Source organism: Populus trichocarpa, chromosome 6 (genome assembly GCF_000002775.5).
Source record: "Populus trichocarpa isolate Nisqually-1 chromosome 6, P.trichocarpa_v4.1, whole genome shotgun sequence".
Lineage (NCBI taxonomy): Eukaryota > Viridiplantae > Streptophyta > Magnoliopsida > Malpighiales > Salicaceae > Populus > Populus trichocarpa.
The window spans coordinates 17,200,006-17,215,786 of record NC_037290.2 but is presented as its reverse complement, the minus strand read 5'-3'; the positions used below and the strand labels follow the sequence as shown (position 1 = coordinate 17,215,786).

At 33.2% G+C, this 15,781-nt stretch overlaps 2 protein-coding genes across 2 annotated transcripts; both read left to right on the top strand.

Annotated features, from left to right (window-relative positions):
• Positions 1-1,199: 1,199 nt before the first annotated feature.
• LOC18100517 (F-box protein At3g07870) lies at positions 1,200-3,057 on the top strand. The gene is made up of 3 exons (XM_024603444.2): positions 1,200-1,364; positions 1,477-1,546; positions 1,665-3,057. The coding sequence occupies exons 2-3, from the start codon at positions 1,479-1,481 to the stop codon at positions 2,920-2,922; spliced, it is 1,326 nt and encodes a 441-aa protein (XP_024459212.1). The 5' UTR covers positions 1,200-1,364; positions 1,477-1,478; the 3' UTR covers positions 2,923-3,057.
• A 10,970-nt stretch (positions 3,058-14,027) lies between these two features.
• LOC18100515 (xyloglucan endotransglucosylase protein 7) lies at positions 14,028-15,367 on the top strand. Its single transcript, XM_006381760.3, has 3 exons — positions 14,028-14,371; positions 14,467-14,660; positions 14,750-15,367. Exons 1-3 carry the CDS (start codon positions 14,114-14,116, stop codon positions 15,159-15,161), a joined length of 864 nt encoding a protein of 287 aa, XP_006381822.1. The 5' UTR covers positions 14,028-14,113; the 3' UTR covers positions 15,162-15,367.
• The last annotated feature ends 414 nt before the right edge of the window (positions 15,368-15,781 follow it).

The window sequence follows — 15,781 nt, the reverse complement described above, 5'->3', positions numbered from 1 at the left end:
TCATGATTCTTTGTTTTTCATTCATTAAATTCTCATATTTTATCTAAGCTGTATTGTGACTACTGTTAGACTTTCTAATATGAAGATCAAATCATTCCTTTTTTTTTTTCAATTTGAAAATCCATCACCCATAAACAAATCAACACCCCTTTTTGACTTGAAAAGGTAACAGTACATGCAAAAAGCAGCATCTTTGGCTATGCTGTACTTTAACCAAGTTGGGTCTGTACCAAACCAAGCCGGATTAAAGCATCTTAGTGTTGATATATTTTCAAATTGTTTTTGAAGAAAATTATAGTGTGAAGGTTGACAAGGACCATTTGTAAATATGCTCTTTGGATTACATCCCTAACATTTACATTGTATTCATAAATTGGTCTTCTTAGGCCAGGGTCAGCAAGGAAAGTGTCGGAGCTGATTTCAATACGACTTTTCTTTGAACTTGATTGAGTTACATGACTTGAATCTTTGAATGACTCTTCATCTTCAAGGGATTTACGCTTGAAATACTTGTCTAGTGACATGCATGTTAATTTAATTGATGAACTTGCTGATTTTTTTTTTATCATCATTAGTGTCTACATAACAATTAACACAACTACACAATAATGTGTTGTTAAACAAAAGTCAGTTGATATACATAATAATTTTAAATCTTTCAAGGACTATTGAAGTTCTTAGCAATAATTCTATGCTGATATATGGTAAAGAGCAGCTAAAACCATAACTTAAAAGGATTATTTTTGTTAACTTGTTGTTTTCTATAAGTGAATGACGTTGTTAACTTGTTGTTTTTTGATAAAATTTTATCATATAAAATGAATGAGATAAAGAGTGGAAACCTCAATCATGCCCCAACTTAATAGGATCAGAAGGTGATTTATTTTTCCTCAAAAAAATTAGGGCCAAGGAAGTTTTTAACTCGTATAAAGATTAAACTATAATGCTTTTTACGCGGTTACTCAGACTCTGAAGGTTTGTCATGTGACTTTCAATATAATCCAATTAATATTAGTTGTCATCTGACTTTAAAAATTAATCAATTAGAATTAATTGTCGTATAATTTTCACAGTAACATATATGTAATATTTTCTTCTCAATTCAGGAATCTCTTAGTTGTCGTGTGACTTGTAAAATACTACTAAATTTTGAACCAGTTGTCCTTGCTTTCTCTCCAAGGATTACCGTTGACTATTATTGGTATAAACCAATAAGTTATTATTAGGCTATTTTAGACGGACGGGAGCTCTGTTTTACCAATCTTCGCATCTTAAACGTTGAAGGTCTTTCTCATACTCGCAAGTCTTAATCTTCTTGATTGAAGAATAAAGATCGTTGAAGCCTCTCTCAATCATCTCTGGAGGTCTCATTTCTTGAATCCTTAAAAATTCTTAACTTTCTTGTCTTAACTGTTATTTTACCTTGTTAATCCATGAATATTATTTCCTGCTTCTTTTACTTCCAAAAATACACAGGGATGGCTCTTTCCTTAAGCCGTTACGCTTCGCCATACCGTGAAAGGTTAACTTCCATTTTAAAAGAGAGGTGAGATCTTTTATCTTTTACTCAGGGCTATCATAATTTGGATTAATACTTTTTTTTTTATGTGGGATTCCTAATTTACGTATTTGGCAAGATAACCGATTTTTTTTTTTGTGTGTAGAGACCAAAAGGAACGGGAGATGTCAGTAGTGATGGCAACCATGACTGGTCATCCTTTGCCTGAAGATGTGGTAATTGAGATTTTATCACGACTGCCCGTGAAAAATCTATTGCAGTTCAAGTGTGTTTGCAAATCATGGTATGCTATCATTACAAGTCCCAATTTCATATCCAAGCATCTAAGAAATTACTATAGTAAAAGTGACGACAGCGATTGCCTCCTTGTTCAGTATTGCGTAACCCAAGCGGGTGAACTTGAATCTCTTGAGTTGTTGCTAGACGAGACACCTAAAGTTTTATCATACGCCTCGCTTGGTAACATGCCGTTTCACAGTCCATTTCTTTGTGGTCCTTGTGATGGAATATTTTATATGTATCGCGATTATTATGATTTTCGTGCTTTCTGGAACCCCGCAGTTAATGAATTCAAATTCTTACCTCCCTTACCCAATCCTCCATCCAATTTTTCTTATAGTCCACAATATGATGCTTATGGTTTTGGACTACATCCAGTAACTAAAGATTACGAAGTGGTGGTTATGAAAGATTACTGGCGTGAAAAACAGGAAGAAAGGGGAGGCTGCAGGTATCCTTTACGTGTATTCGTGTACTCATCTAGTACTGGTTCTTGGAGACATTGGGGAGATTTATCACGTTATTATTATTTGCAAAATAATAAATGTTACATTTGTATGAATGGAGTATTTTTCTGGTTGGGATCATATGAAATATTTGGAGATCCTGAAAAAGTGATTATTTCTTTTGACATGGCTACGGAAACCTGCCAAGAGATACAGCTACCAGATTGTGGCAAGTCACATAATTGTCAGTGTCTTGCAACGTACCAAGACTCCCTGGCTATATTGGATGTTCATGAGAAGTTTCTTCATATGTGGACACTGAATGAGAGGTGTTGGGTAAAAAATTTTTCTATTGGGCCTCTTCCAGAAATTTCGTATCCGATTGGGCATTGGAAGAACAGTAAGCTGATTTTGGTTTCTGACTCTGGTGAACTAATCTTATGTGATCCCAGCACTCAAGAAATAAGTGGCCTTGGATTAACTAGGTGGGTTCGGTGCGTAGGAGTTTTTGCTTACAAGGAGAGCCTAGTTCTGGTGAATAATGGAAATGGCTGCGAGCGACACAATCAGAAAGCTCGCATAGACTCTGATTTTGTAATCAGGAGTCGAAACGCTAGAAACGAGGAGTGTTTTCTCATGGAATCATATTATGATGGAATAAGTAGTTTATTTGATTAATGTTCTATGTAATATTATGCTGTCATTAATCCTTTACAGGCAAGTTTTATCCATATATAATGGAGCTATCTAGATGTCCTGAGTTTGAGCTTGTGTAACAATAAAAAAAATAAAATGAAATACCATTCTCTCTCATATCATATTACTGTTCTAAAAGAGAAAATCTCTATAGACTTGAACTTTGATTATAATATTCTTCATACATGTTTATATTAGTCTAGAATAATTTAAGAGACTTAAAAATATAACATATCTTTAATAACTATATATACATGTAGGAGAACTAAAAGAATACTTTAAATGTATACTTCAAAATTATTTCTAACACTTCCACTTAATTTTGAAAATCTTGTATTTCTTGAAATTTAGAAAAATGTTGGAGGATTATCTTGCAATATGTTGGAGAATCATTTTGTCATGCCTAATGCACCTTTCTCATCTCTTGTTGATGACAAAAACTTCAATGTCTTTATTTATTTTTGGGGACGACCACATTGGTGTCACTATTTATGGATTTTCTATCTTATCTTATTAAGATCTTTCTTGCATCTTTCTTTAATCCACTCTTTTCATCATGACTAACTCATCTTTTTAATTTGCTTTTCTTCAACAATTGTATTTGTCTTAAGATGACTATTCTTATTTATTTTTCTCCTTTTACGACTACTGTCATATTTCTTTTGCCAAATATTTTTCTTTCAAGATTTGGCTCTTGAAGTAGTCATTCTATTTTGGTTCATTGTTTATCAGATTACTATCTTTTATCATTTTTCATCTCTTTCTTTATAAAGAAATTTCTTTCTTTCTTTAGGTGTGATCTCCTTTGTCCCACGCTTTCTCTTTTACAATGACTTGTCAACTTGAAGTAAACCTCTCCTTTTAGGTTTTCTATATCTCTCTTAATGCAAGGTCTCAATTCTCTTATTAGGCTCTAATCATCTTGCACCTTCAAGTTTTCAAATCTCATTTCTCTATCCACTTTCTTTTAGGATTTCTTTGTTTCTATAATCCATCTAAACATCCTTACTAGCTTTGATATTTTGTTCGAAATAATTAAAAGGAGAAGGGAAGCATGGTGAAAGACCATTGTATTTCATATCATATATCTTTTCTAAGAGAGGAAGTCCTAATGGACTTGGACTTAGATTATAATATTCTTAACTCATATATATGTATTAGTCTAGTGATAATTCAAGAGACTTAAAAGGATAAATACATCTTTAATAATTATACATGCACGTTGGAAAACTAAAATAACACTTCGAATGCATACTTTAAAAGTAATTCCAACACTAAGCTTTAACTTTTTTCTATTTGTTGAGTAATACCAAAGACTTATGAGTTTTAGACAAAGAATATGCGTATTGAGAGTTATGATTTATGAGTAAAATTTATAGAGGATGGTTTATGATGTTATTAGTTACTTGGGAAATTGTCTTACTTATATGGGCATAAGTGCTTTTTTTTTTTTTTTTTATAATAATTAAGGAATTTATTAATGAATGCTAGTGCCACAAGGATAATGGCAAACTAGCCTGAAAAATAACACAATTGTCTATTTACAAAAAGAAGTAAAAATAAGAAACAACTAAGAAATATGTACAAAACCATGCTTGTTATCAATACTGATAGAACTTGACTTATTTGTCCAAGAGAGAATACCTTCTGAACCTCTAAACAAATCAAATCTCATGTATTGAAAGTTTTTGTCAATTGTATTCAACCATAAAGCTAGACGATGAGGAATTAACTCAAACATTGTATCCCAATCTGTAAACTCTACTTGAAAAAACTAATTTGTTCCTAACCAACCAGATTCCACAAGCAGTACCAAGCTAGCATTAGAATTGCATTATGCTGAAACTCTCATTTTTCAAGGAAGTACCATTTAAACAATAGTTCATCTACATGCACCATTGTAAGTTCAACCATATCAAAAATTGGTTTCACGGTTTCACGGTTTCTAAACAACAAAACAATGTAAAAAAAGATGATCCGTAGTTTCTATTACTTCCATATAAAAAGGGTATATTGCTTCCTCCAAATACAGCAAATGTCTTCGAAAAAGAAACTCCTTAGTATATACTCTTCCATGAAGTAAAATCCAAATAAAAACATCAACTCTAGGAGGTACTATTCCTTTCTATACCCAGGTAAGCAATTTTATCAATGAAGTTGCAAGATTTGACAATGTAAACACTTCTTCTGCTTCCCAGCATTTATAATCTATTATGTTCTGCTTTAACTATTTCCCTTCAATCAGTTTAAGAAGATGTAGTAGCTGATTTAATTTTGTAGGCCTTAAGTTTCTCTTCCAAGATAAGTTTCAATACCATGATTCATTAAAGAAATTTCCTACCTCTAAAATGAGTGTTTGTAGAGCTTAGATAGTACAATCATGGAAATTGTAGCTTTAAGGATCCATATTCCAACCAAGAATCAGTCCAGGAATGCATATCCCGTGCTTGGTTTGAGAAATTCTCTATTGTGATCTCGTCTCTTGACTTTGTTTCTAGTAGTCATGATTCTGCTCTTTTTATTAAGTGCACCGATGCAGGTCGTATCATTCTGTTTTTATATGTTGATGACATGATTATTACTGGTGATAACATTGATGATATTTTAGTTTTGAAGACAGAGTTGACTAGACGATTTAAAATGAAGGATTTGGGTTATTTTCGATATTTTCTGGGTATTGAGGTAGCATACTCACCTAGAGATTACCTTCTTTCTCAGTCGAAATATGTTGCAGATATTCTTGAGCGGGCTAGACTTATTGATAACAAGACTGTAGATACTCATATTGAGGTTAACACAAGGTACTCTTCTTCTGATGGTTTACCTTTGATAGATCCTACTTTATACCGTACTATTGTTGGGAGCTTGATATATCTCATCAGTACTCATCCAGATATTGAATATGTTGTTCATGTTGTTAGTCAGTTTGTTGCTTCTCCTACTACTGTTCATTGGACAACTGTTCTTCGTATTTTGCGATATCTTCGGAGTACAGTTTTTCAGAGTCTTTTACTTTCATCCACCTCTTTCTTGAAGCTGCGTGCATACTCCGATGCTGATCATGGTAGTGATCTCATAGATCGCAAGTTTGTTACCGGGTTCTGTATCTTTTTAATTAGGTGATTTTCTTATTTCTTGGAAAAGCAAGAAACAATCTATTGTTTCTCAATCATCCACCGAAGCAGAATATCGTGCCATGACATCTACTACCAAAGAGATTATTTGGTTACATTGGTTAATTGCTGATATGAGAGTTTCTTTTTCTCATCCTACTCCTATGTATTGTGACAACTAGAGTTCTATTCAGATTGCTCACAACTCGGTTTTTTATAAGCGAACTAAGCACATTGAGATCGATTGTCATCTTACTCGTCATCATCTCAAGCATGACACCATTACTTTGCCTTTTGTTCATTCTTCCTTGCAGATTGCAGATTTCTTTACCAAGGCGCATTCCATCTCTCATTTTTGTTTTCTAGTTGGCAAACTCTCGATGTTTATAATTGCCGCATTGTGAGTTTGATGAGAGATATTAAATAATATTTATGTAGTATTATTTATTAATGGTAGAATAATATTTTCAGTTTAACCTATATATACTTTCTCTGTATTTAGGTTAACACTAAGCACTTATAATAGATAGATTATTGAGAATTCTAATCTTTTTTTGTGTTTGATCTTAATTATTTTCATAGAATTCTATACACATTTCTAATTGTGATCATTTTAAATTATACAGTGATATAACAGCTTCAATTAATCCCATAGCCATGCATTACATGACAAACAAATAGTTTCTCTTCACTCAAACATCTCTCGATCGTGTTAAGTATTTGAGCATTGCAATAGCTAATTAAGTTACTCTGCAGCCGATTCAAACCTATTTTTGCTTGGCCATGGAATCTCATAATCCCATTTTTTGTCTTTCTCATCAAATGCATACAGGCCATATACACCGACTCCCCACATACAATTTTGGTAACAGTTTCGTCTCCTAACCTCTTGCTTGTTGTCATACACCACGAAACGCCCTCTTCTTGGATGTCCTTTGTCGTTGAACTCCAAGTCACATTCAAACTTCGTCTGCCCAAAAAAGATATTCTCGTAGAATTTCCATTTGAATTCCTCTTTGTTTTCCACAATGCGTGTTCCCAATGAATTATCTTTGGACCAGCACCGAGCCATTAATTTTTCACCACTCTCCAACCAGTTTACAATGTGTAAATTTCTTTGGCCGAGGTAAAATCCCTGAGCTGGTTTACATGTAGGTATTAAGATTGCTATTGCAAGAAGAGTTGCAAAGACAGGATTCCTCTTGATTCGGCACATCTTCTAACTTGGGATTTTCTGTTTGCTGCTGTCAGTGTTTTTTATCTTGCAGAAACTGGTTTAAAATAAAAGGCAGATAAGAACTCAGGAAATCTTGTTGTTACAAAGAAAAATACAGGAAATTTTGTCTAAACAACTATTTGAGTGAGTTTCGAGCATCACATATCGAGATTTGGTGAATGGTTTAAATTTCAAATTCCAGACGCTGTATATTTGTAAATCACATGGAAAGACAAATTAACAGGAAACAAATTTATTTCCATCAAAATCCAATTTATAGTAGGAAAAACAAATTGCATCCAAGGCATTAGATTCAAACCTCCTAGTCATTGTAATCTAGATCAGGGAACAAGCAATCTTACGAGTTTAATTCAGAATTCTTCGCTATTCAAGGATTTAATCACCATAAAGAGATTTGGGAGATTTCAAAGGGCTAATTAAAAAATGAATGATTAAAGAAAGAAAAATAAGGAACCACCTAAAATATGTATGATTAAGCTAAGAAAATGAATAAGAGAAAAAAAGACAATGTGAACATATTATTATTGTTGCAATGAAGAACGTAGGATTTTTACCAGGGTGTTTCATGTAATAACAAGACTGCTTCTGTAATGCTCCACCCTAAACCCTTTTTTTTAAGGAGAATCATCCATTTGATTGTCTTTTATTCATCTCCAATTCTTCTACTTTTCCGCAATCTGTAGTTTTTGTAACTGATTTCCACGACTCTCGAATGGCCAGGTTGTCCTTACACTAAAAACTGTTTGGAATATTTGTAATAATGCATTATGTAGCGGAACTACCGGGAAATCTTGCATCAAGTACGAACATGAGAATCTTGGCAATAACACTTGCCATACCTTGGAATTTCTTTTAAAACTGATAGTAATTAAGAATTTAAATTTGAGATCGAGAAAATAAATATATTACATATTTTTAACATTTAAATTATTATTTTTTATTTTAGTCTTAGGATATTTATTACATTTAATTTCAATAAATTAAAAAAAATGATATAAAGTTGAAAAAAAATTAAATTCTATAAAATTAAATTATACAAAATTTGAGCTAATAAAGTGTTATTTTATGGGTATGAAATATATATATATAGCTGTAATAACTACAACAACACATAATTAAATTTACAATAATATATTTAGATTAGGTATGAATAATTGAAATACCAAAGTTATTTTACCCCAACATCGCTCGACATACAACTTGTGAAGAATGTTGATAGACATTGAAGTGATAGTTCATTAGCCAAATTAGATAAAATAGTTAGTTTTTCCCTATATGAAGTCAATTGATTCTTGAGACGGTCAAATTTTTTAATAGTTGGATTCTTATAAAAACAAAACAAAAACAAGTTCTGAGAAATCTTACTATATCAATATTCTTTTCTATTGCATGTGCATTATATTAATTATATTAATTGATATAATTTTCATAACCCAATTTTTTTTAATCTCATTTTATTAATAATTTTTTTTAAATTCAAAAAATAGCAATAAAATAACAAAGAATCCAAAAAATATATTTTTGATATGTTTGTATCATTTTTGGAAATTTTAATATCTTTTCAAAATAATTCAAAAATCAAAAATTTATTTTCAACGGCATTCAGCTTTTAATGTGCTCATTTTAAAATTATTATTTATTTTTATTATTGAATTAGCATTGACCCTTTTTTTTTTAATATGAACAAGAGGATAAAAAAGAAAAAGAGAGACTAAAGTGTTTATTTAGTTAATTAAAAGGATAAAAAACAAATTAATTTTGCCTATATATAAATAATTATACCACATAAGTGGGGAGAAATTTGAGGAGTCATTAACAAAAAGAAAAAAAAAATTACTTAGAGAAGACACGCACAAAAATGGCCTGACCACACCTAATAAAAAAAACTCTCCTTCTCTCCCAAAGAAAAATAAAACGTGTCCTCCACACTAGCTAACCCTAAGCCACACACTTCCCATTTGTTTACTTCTCCATTTTTGACACCAGCAAAACCTCCATAACTGAGCCACCACCAAAACCAGGAAAAAAAAAAAATGCACGCCAAGAAAAAACAGAAGAGCACACTCTCTCAGCCTTCCTCACGCACACCTATACCCTATCTACACCAAAAACACTCTCTCCTAAAAAATCACCAGCCGAGAGACCAATCCTCTCCACTGACACCACATATTCAAAATAAAAAAGTAAATTCATTTAAGAAGGTAGAGGATGGCAACCATCAACTACAACCATCAAATGTAACCGCTAGTCATCTTCACACCAATTATTAGTATTCACACTTGAAATATGATTTTTTTTTTTACTTTCAATTTGAGTATAAATACATTGTTAAATTTATGCTATTACGTGTGAAAAATATAAGAGAGAAACACCAGAGAAAAAAAAAGGGTGTGTTTGAGAGCTCCTAGTTATTTGTAAGCTTCTTGTTGTTGAAATAATTTTATCTCTTCGGAGTGTTTCAAAGCCACCACCAGTGGTCGATCCCACCAACAATTGATATCATAGCATTGTTCATAAAAAACAGAGTTTTTGTGATACACTTGATTTTTCAAAGTGGTTAAAAACCCATTTTGATCATTCCACATTGTAGGGTTCATCAATACAAACTCAACGGTGCAAAAATCAGCCTCATCAGAGATATCGGTGGCATACACGCGCCGCTTGAAAGTCTAGTACTATATTGAGCCGAGCCGCGCCGCCTAAGCTGAGCTGTTTTTCCAAGCCGAGCCGACAGCTGAGCCAAAAGAATATTCCTAGTTCATCTCATTTCTGACCCATTTTCAACCAAGTCAGACCGGTTCCCTACTATTTTGACCATTCTGGATCCATTTGCAGTGTCCATTTTGCAAAATTCAACTTTTAGAAGGTGATATAGTCATTTAAAAAATAAAATGACTACATAAAATGGACAGACACTCATTTTGAAGCTAACCAAAGATAGTTATAATAATTGCTGTAACAGATTGAAGGCATTTCTTGGTTCACAAGAGTGTATAGAGATTGTAGAATATGGTTATGATGAACCGGAGTATAAAGGAGCATAAGATTATCTACAAGAGGCACAAAAGCAAGTCTTCAAAACCAATAGAAAGAAAGACAACAAAGCAAATACCATCATCTATCAAGGTCTTGATGAAGCCATATTTGAGATCATTACTTCCGCAGAAACATCAAAAGAAATATAGGAGGCTCTCTAATAAAAATACAAAGGTGCTGACAGAATCAAGAAGATTCATCTCCAATCTTTGCGAGGTGGATTTGAATCATTACAAATGAAGTCCTTAGAATCTATTTTTGATTATTATCACACAACAATTATGGTGATAGTCAATCAAATGAGAAGAAATGGAGAAGCCCTTACAGATGCTCGGATTATTGAAAGAATTTTGAGATCCCTAGATCCAAAATTTGATTTTGTTGTCATCGTTATTGAAGAGTCTAAAGAAGTGGACAAGTTAATGGTGGATCACCTTATGGCGTCATGACGTCAATATATGAGGCGTATATTGTTGAGGAGATCTCAACATTTATCTCATACTATTTTGAACCTCATTTGAGAACGAGGATAAACCGTGTTCCACGGCATGATGATGGTGGTGAAGTGCATTCAAGTGGGAACTTGTCAATATTCTCCAATCCTGGACGACCCACACCTAAAAATGCCGTGAGGGGAAGATATTTGTCTGAAATAGAGTTTAGATAAGCACACAATTATGTCATATTTAACTGTGATGAGCTGAGACCTTTTATTAAGTAAGTAGATGTTCGACTTAAACTTTGTCAAGAGTGTACTATTTATGTTTTGTGATACCATACACTCATATACTTTGGAACAACCTTGCAGGCAACATCGACGATACTTACTGTCCAATAACTCACAGCTGACCGAATCCCAGATCTTTCAATTACAAGATGAACAATTTGCCACATGGTTTAGAACACATGTAAGTCCTAGCACAAACTCATTATCTCTTGCAATGTAATTAATTGTAGTCAATGTTACATAATATCCGTTTATTGATTATTGTTGTATTTAATTTACAAGCTAGGTTTATCAAATGGGAGGTAGTGCTGCTATTTCACTGTCTTTACTATGTCTGGGCCCTGAAAGAAAAGTCAAGTGCTATAATGGATATTTTGTCAATGGATATGTCTTTCATACTGAAGAATACGGGCATGGAAGAAAGACATACAACAGTGGTGTTTGTATTAAGGGATCGACTTCTAGTGAGTTTGAAGTTGACTACTACGGTAGATTGGAAGAGGTCATCGAACTGCAATATCATAGCGAGCAAAATAGAGTGTTTTTATTCAAATGTTATTGGTATGACACAACTGACAGAGGAATCAGAGTAGATCCTCACTATGGTCTCGTTGAAATCAATTCAAAAGCTAGACACCGCAACGTAAACGACGTCTTTGTTTTCGCAAAGCAATGCCAACACCGACGGCATTACCGACGTCCCCTACCGACGGAATTACCGACGGACCGCGCATGTCTGACACGTGTCCGTCTGCACCATCACCGACGGCATTTCCGACGGATTGCCGATGGATCGAAAAGTTTGGCGGGATTTTCGAACTTTTTTGGTGCGCATTTCAATTAATTTCCGACGGAATTACCGACGGAAATTAATTGCACCGACAACAATTAAGTGCCGTCGGTAATTCTGTCGGAAATTACCTATATATACCGCCACTCCCACCCCCCCCGCACCGTCTCCTCCCTCTCCCCCTCCTCTCCCTCCCTCGTCTCCCCTCTTCTCCTCCCTCTTCTCCTCTTCTCCCCCTCTTCTCCCTTTCACTTCTCTTCTCCTCTTCTCCCTTCCTCTTCTCCCTTTCTCTTCTCCTCTTCTCCCTTTCTCTTCTCCCTTTCTCTTCTTCTCTCATTTAGTTTTCAAAGGTATGTATTTTTTTTCTTTATCTTTGTATTTTTTTTTATTTTAATTATGATTATTTTTTTTGGTGTTCTTTGTTTTGTATATTGTTTGTAGATAAAATCTTAAATTCAACACATTATTAAGGTAAGCATTTTTTATTCCCAAATTTATTTTGAATTGATATAATGTTTTTTAATTTTGTGTGTTGTGTAGTGTTTTTTAGTTTTTTTAATTTTATTTATTAATTTTAGTTTATTAGTTTTGATATTATTGTTTGTATTGCTATAATTGTTATTGTTGAATTTATGTTAAAAATGTTAATTTATAAATATAATTGTTATTGTTGATTTATTTTAAAAATGTTAATTTATATATATAGAATTGCATTTAATTATTAGTTTATCTTAATTTAGGATATTATTGTTTGTATTGCTATAATTGTTATTGTTGAATTTATGTTAAAAATGTTAGTTTATAAATATAATTGTTAGAGTTGATTTATTTTAAAAATGTTAATTTATATATATAGAATTGCATTTAATTATTAGTTTATCTTAATTTAGGATATTATTGTTTGTATTGCTATAATTGTTATTGTTGAATTTATGTTAAAAATGTTAGTTTATAAATATAATTGTTATTGTTGATTTATTTTAAAAATGTTAATTTATATATATAGAATTGCATTTAATTATTAGTTTATCTTAATTTAGGATAAAATAATTAAATGAATGTTCATAGTTATAATTCTATATGATGTTATTGAATAAAATGTTGTGTTGATGATGATGAGTTGGGTTGAGATCCAGGATGATTGGATCGGGATGTGAAATAAAATTGGAAGTGTAATATGATTTTTTTTATATATTTCAAATACCTACCGACGGATATACCGACGGATAATATCCGTCGGTATTTAACAGAGAGTTGCCGAACAATTACCATCCATGCCATCTTTACCGACGGCATTACCGACGGATAATATCCGTCGGTGATTAACTTCCGACGGCATTACCGACGGATATTATCCGTCGGTATTACACAGAGAGTTGCAACAAAATTACAAGCCATGCCATAATTACCGACGGAAAAGCCGTCGGTAAATCCGTCTGTCATTACCCTTAACATTACCGACGGAAAATCCGTCGGTAATTTTCCCGCGGGGAATTTTTTTTGGCGCGCGCGTATCCGTCTGTATTACCGTCGGTGGGTGGTTTTTTTTATATATATATATAATAACATTGATTGACAAAGGTGGGAGTCGAAAACTACTCCCATCTTGTAAATACCATTCAGCAACAAATTCATTAAGCTTCAAGACCTCGACATAGTTTTGTGCTTTACTATAGAGAGCTTGTGTCTATTTATTTTTTTATGAGAACTACGTTAGACTATGGTTGTGGGGAACATGTAGTACTGTTGACTACTCATTGTGCTGGCAATCAAAATTTTAATATCATCCAGTTTTCTTTTTCCTTTTCTTTTTTATTTTATTGAAGATGTAATTCTATTGAAATTCAGTTGCCTTCAAATGTTGATGGATTTCTCCTAAAACCTAACCTAGATCAAATATGGGGAATTTAAACGACGACATTTTTTTATTCTTAAATGACCTGTTAATATGTATAACGAAAGGTTGGTGGAGTTCCGAAAACCGTGTCTGATTATTGGTATTGACATGTAAGAGTCCAAACGTGCAAAGTCTTCATGGAAGCCCATTATTCGGTGACGAAGTACAGATTTACAACTTTTTTTTTTTTAGCTGAAAAAGTATTAGGACTCCTCTTTTGCATTACCTAGTCTCTCCTGCCTGCCTTCTCGTCTACATTATATAAATAGTATTCACATCAATTTCAAGTCATCAAATTCACAATCGCGCTTCTCTCTTCCATCCATACTCAGTTAGTCTACCCATTGCATAGCAATAACAACAGCACAAGACAATGAAAGCAGGGCTGCTAGTCTCTCTGATAGTAAACTTTCTGGTGGTTGCTTCTGCCGGCAGCTTCTACAATGATTTTTATTTCAACTGGGGACATGACCACGGTAAGGTATACGACAATGGCAATGGTCTGAGCCTCATTCTTGACAAAAATTCTGGATCAGGGTTTCAATCCAAGAAAGAGTATTTATTTGGTAAGATTGATATCCAGCTCAAGCTTGTCCATGGCAATTCGGCCGGCACTGTCACTACATTTTATGTGAGTTTCTTTCATATATATATTATGTATTTGCTCCAAAGCAATGAATCATCTTTTAAAAACTAACAAACTAACTACTATATTATTTGTGGCAGCTATCCTCTCTAGGGCCATACCACGATGAGATAGACTTCGAATTCTTGGGAAATACAAGTGGTCAGCCATACACTCTTCACACTAACGTGTTCAGCCAAGGCAAAGGTAACAGAGAGCAGCAATTCTATCTTTGGTTTGACCCCACTGCTGATTTCCACACGTATTCTATCCTTTGGAATCCACAACGCATAATGTAAGTACAAACAATTTCTCAGGCCTTCATTAAATCGGTATTATTTCTTACAGGATCCTTTCCCTTGTTTTCTGTGTTTCGCATTTTAGTTTTTCAGTTGATGGCATTGCAATTAGAGAATTCAAGAACTTAGAATCCATTGGCGTTCCATTCCCTAAGAACCAACCAATGAGGATTTACTCCAGTCTTTGGGAAGCTGATGACTGGGCAACATGTGGTGGAAGAGTTAAGACAGATTGGACAAAAGCACCCTTCGTTGCTTCGTTTAGGAACTTCAACGTCAATGCCTGTGCTTGGTCTTACGGAGCATCTTCTTGTAAATCAAAATCTGGCTTTGCTGACTCCATCAGCAACTCATGGATCTGGGAAGAGCTCGATGTCGGACGCGAAGGCCAGATGAAATGGGTGCGGGACAATTACATGACCTATGACTATTGCAAAGATTCCAAGCGATTCCCACACGGCCTCCCTCGTGAGTGCTATGTCACCAACTTTCCCTGAACCAACCCCGAGATAAAGAACTGATTGATGATGAAAAATGAAATACATATCCTAATTTTCACTTATATTGTTCAATTATTAATTTTCATCGGTTTTGACAATTCTGTTTTCCATGTTTATTTGAGTATTTCCTTGTTCCTAGTGATCAAAACATATGATCACATAATTTTTTTTTTATATATATAAATAACATTATTACAGTTTGATTTGTTGTGTGATGTTTATGAGTTTATATATTTACACAACCAGATTTAATAGTTTTACTGACAGAAATTTATGTCGGTACTAACACTCACAGTCTATCAATATGTATATTACCGTCAGCATTGGTCAAATGAACATTTATTTATCTGTTGGTATATTCATCGGTAAATATAACATATCACCAACGTAATACCAATAGCAGTGGCATTTACATTAATTTTATTTCAACTCTCTCTAAAATATACCCCGTCAATAATATTTTAAAAATATATTTTTTAAAAAATATATTGAACAAAAGTACAAAAATAATTAAAATAATATAAAAATCAAATATTTATTATAAATTTAAATATTTATACGTTCAAATACAATAAATCTAAAATAGAAGCGACGGTAGAGGAGGAGGAGGAAGTTGA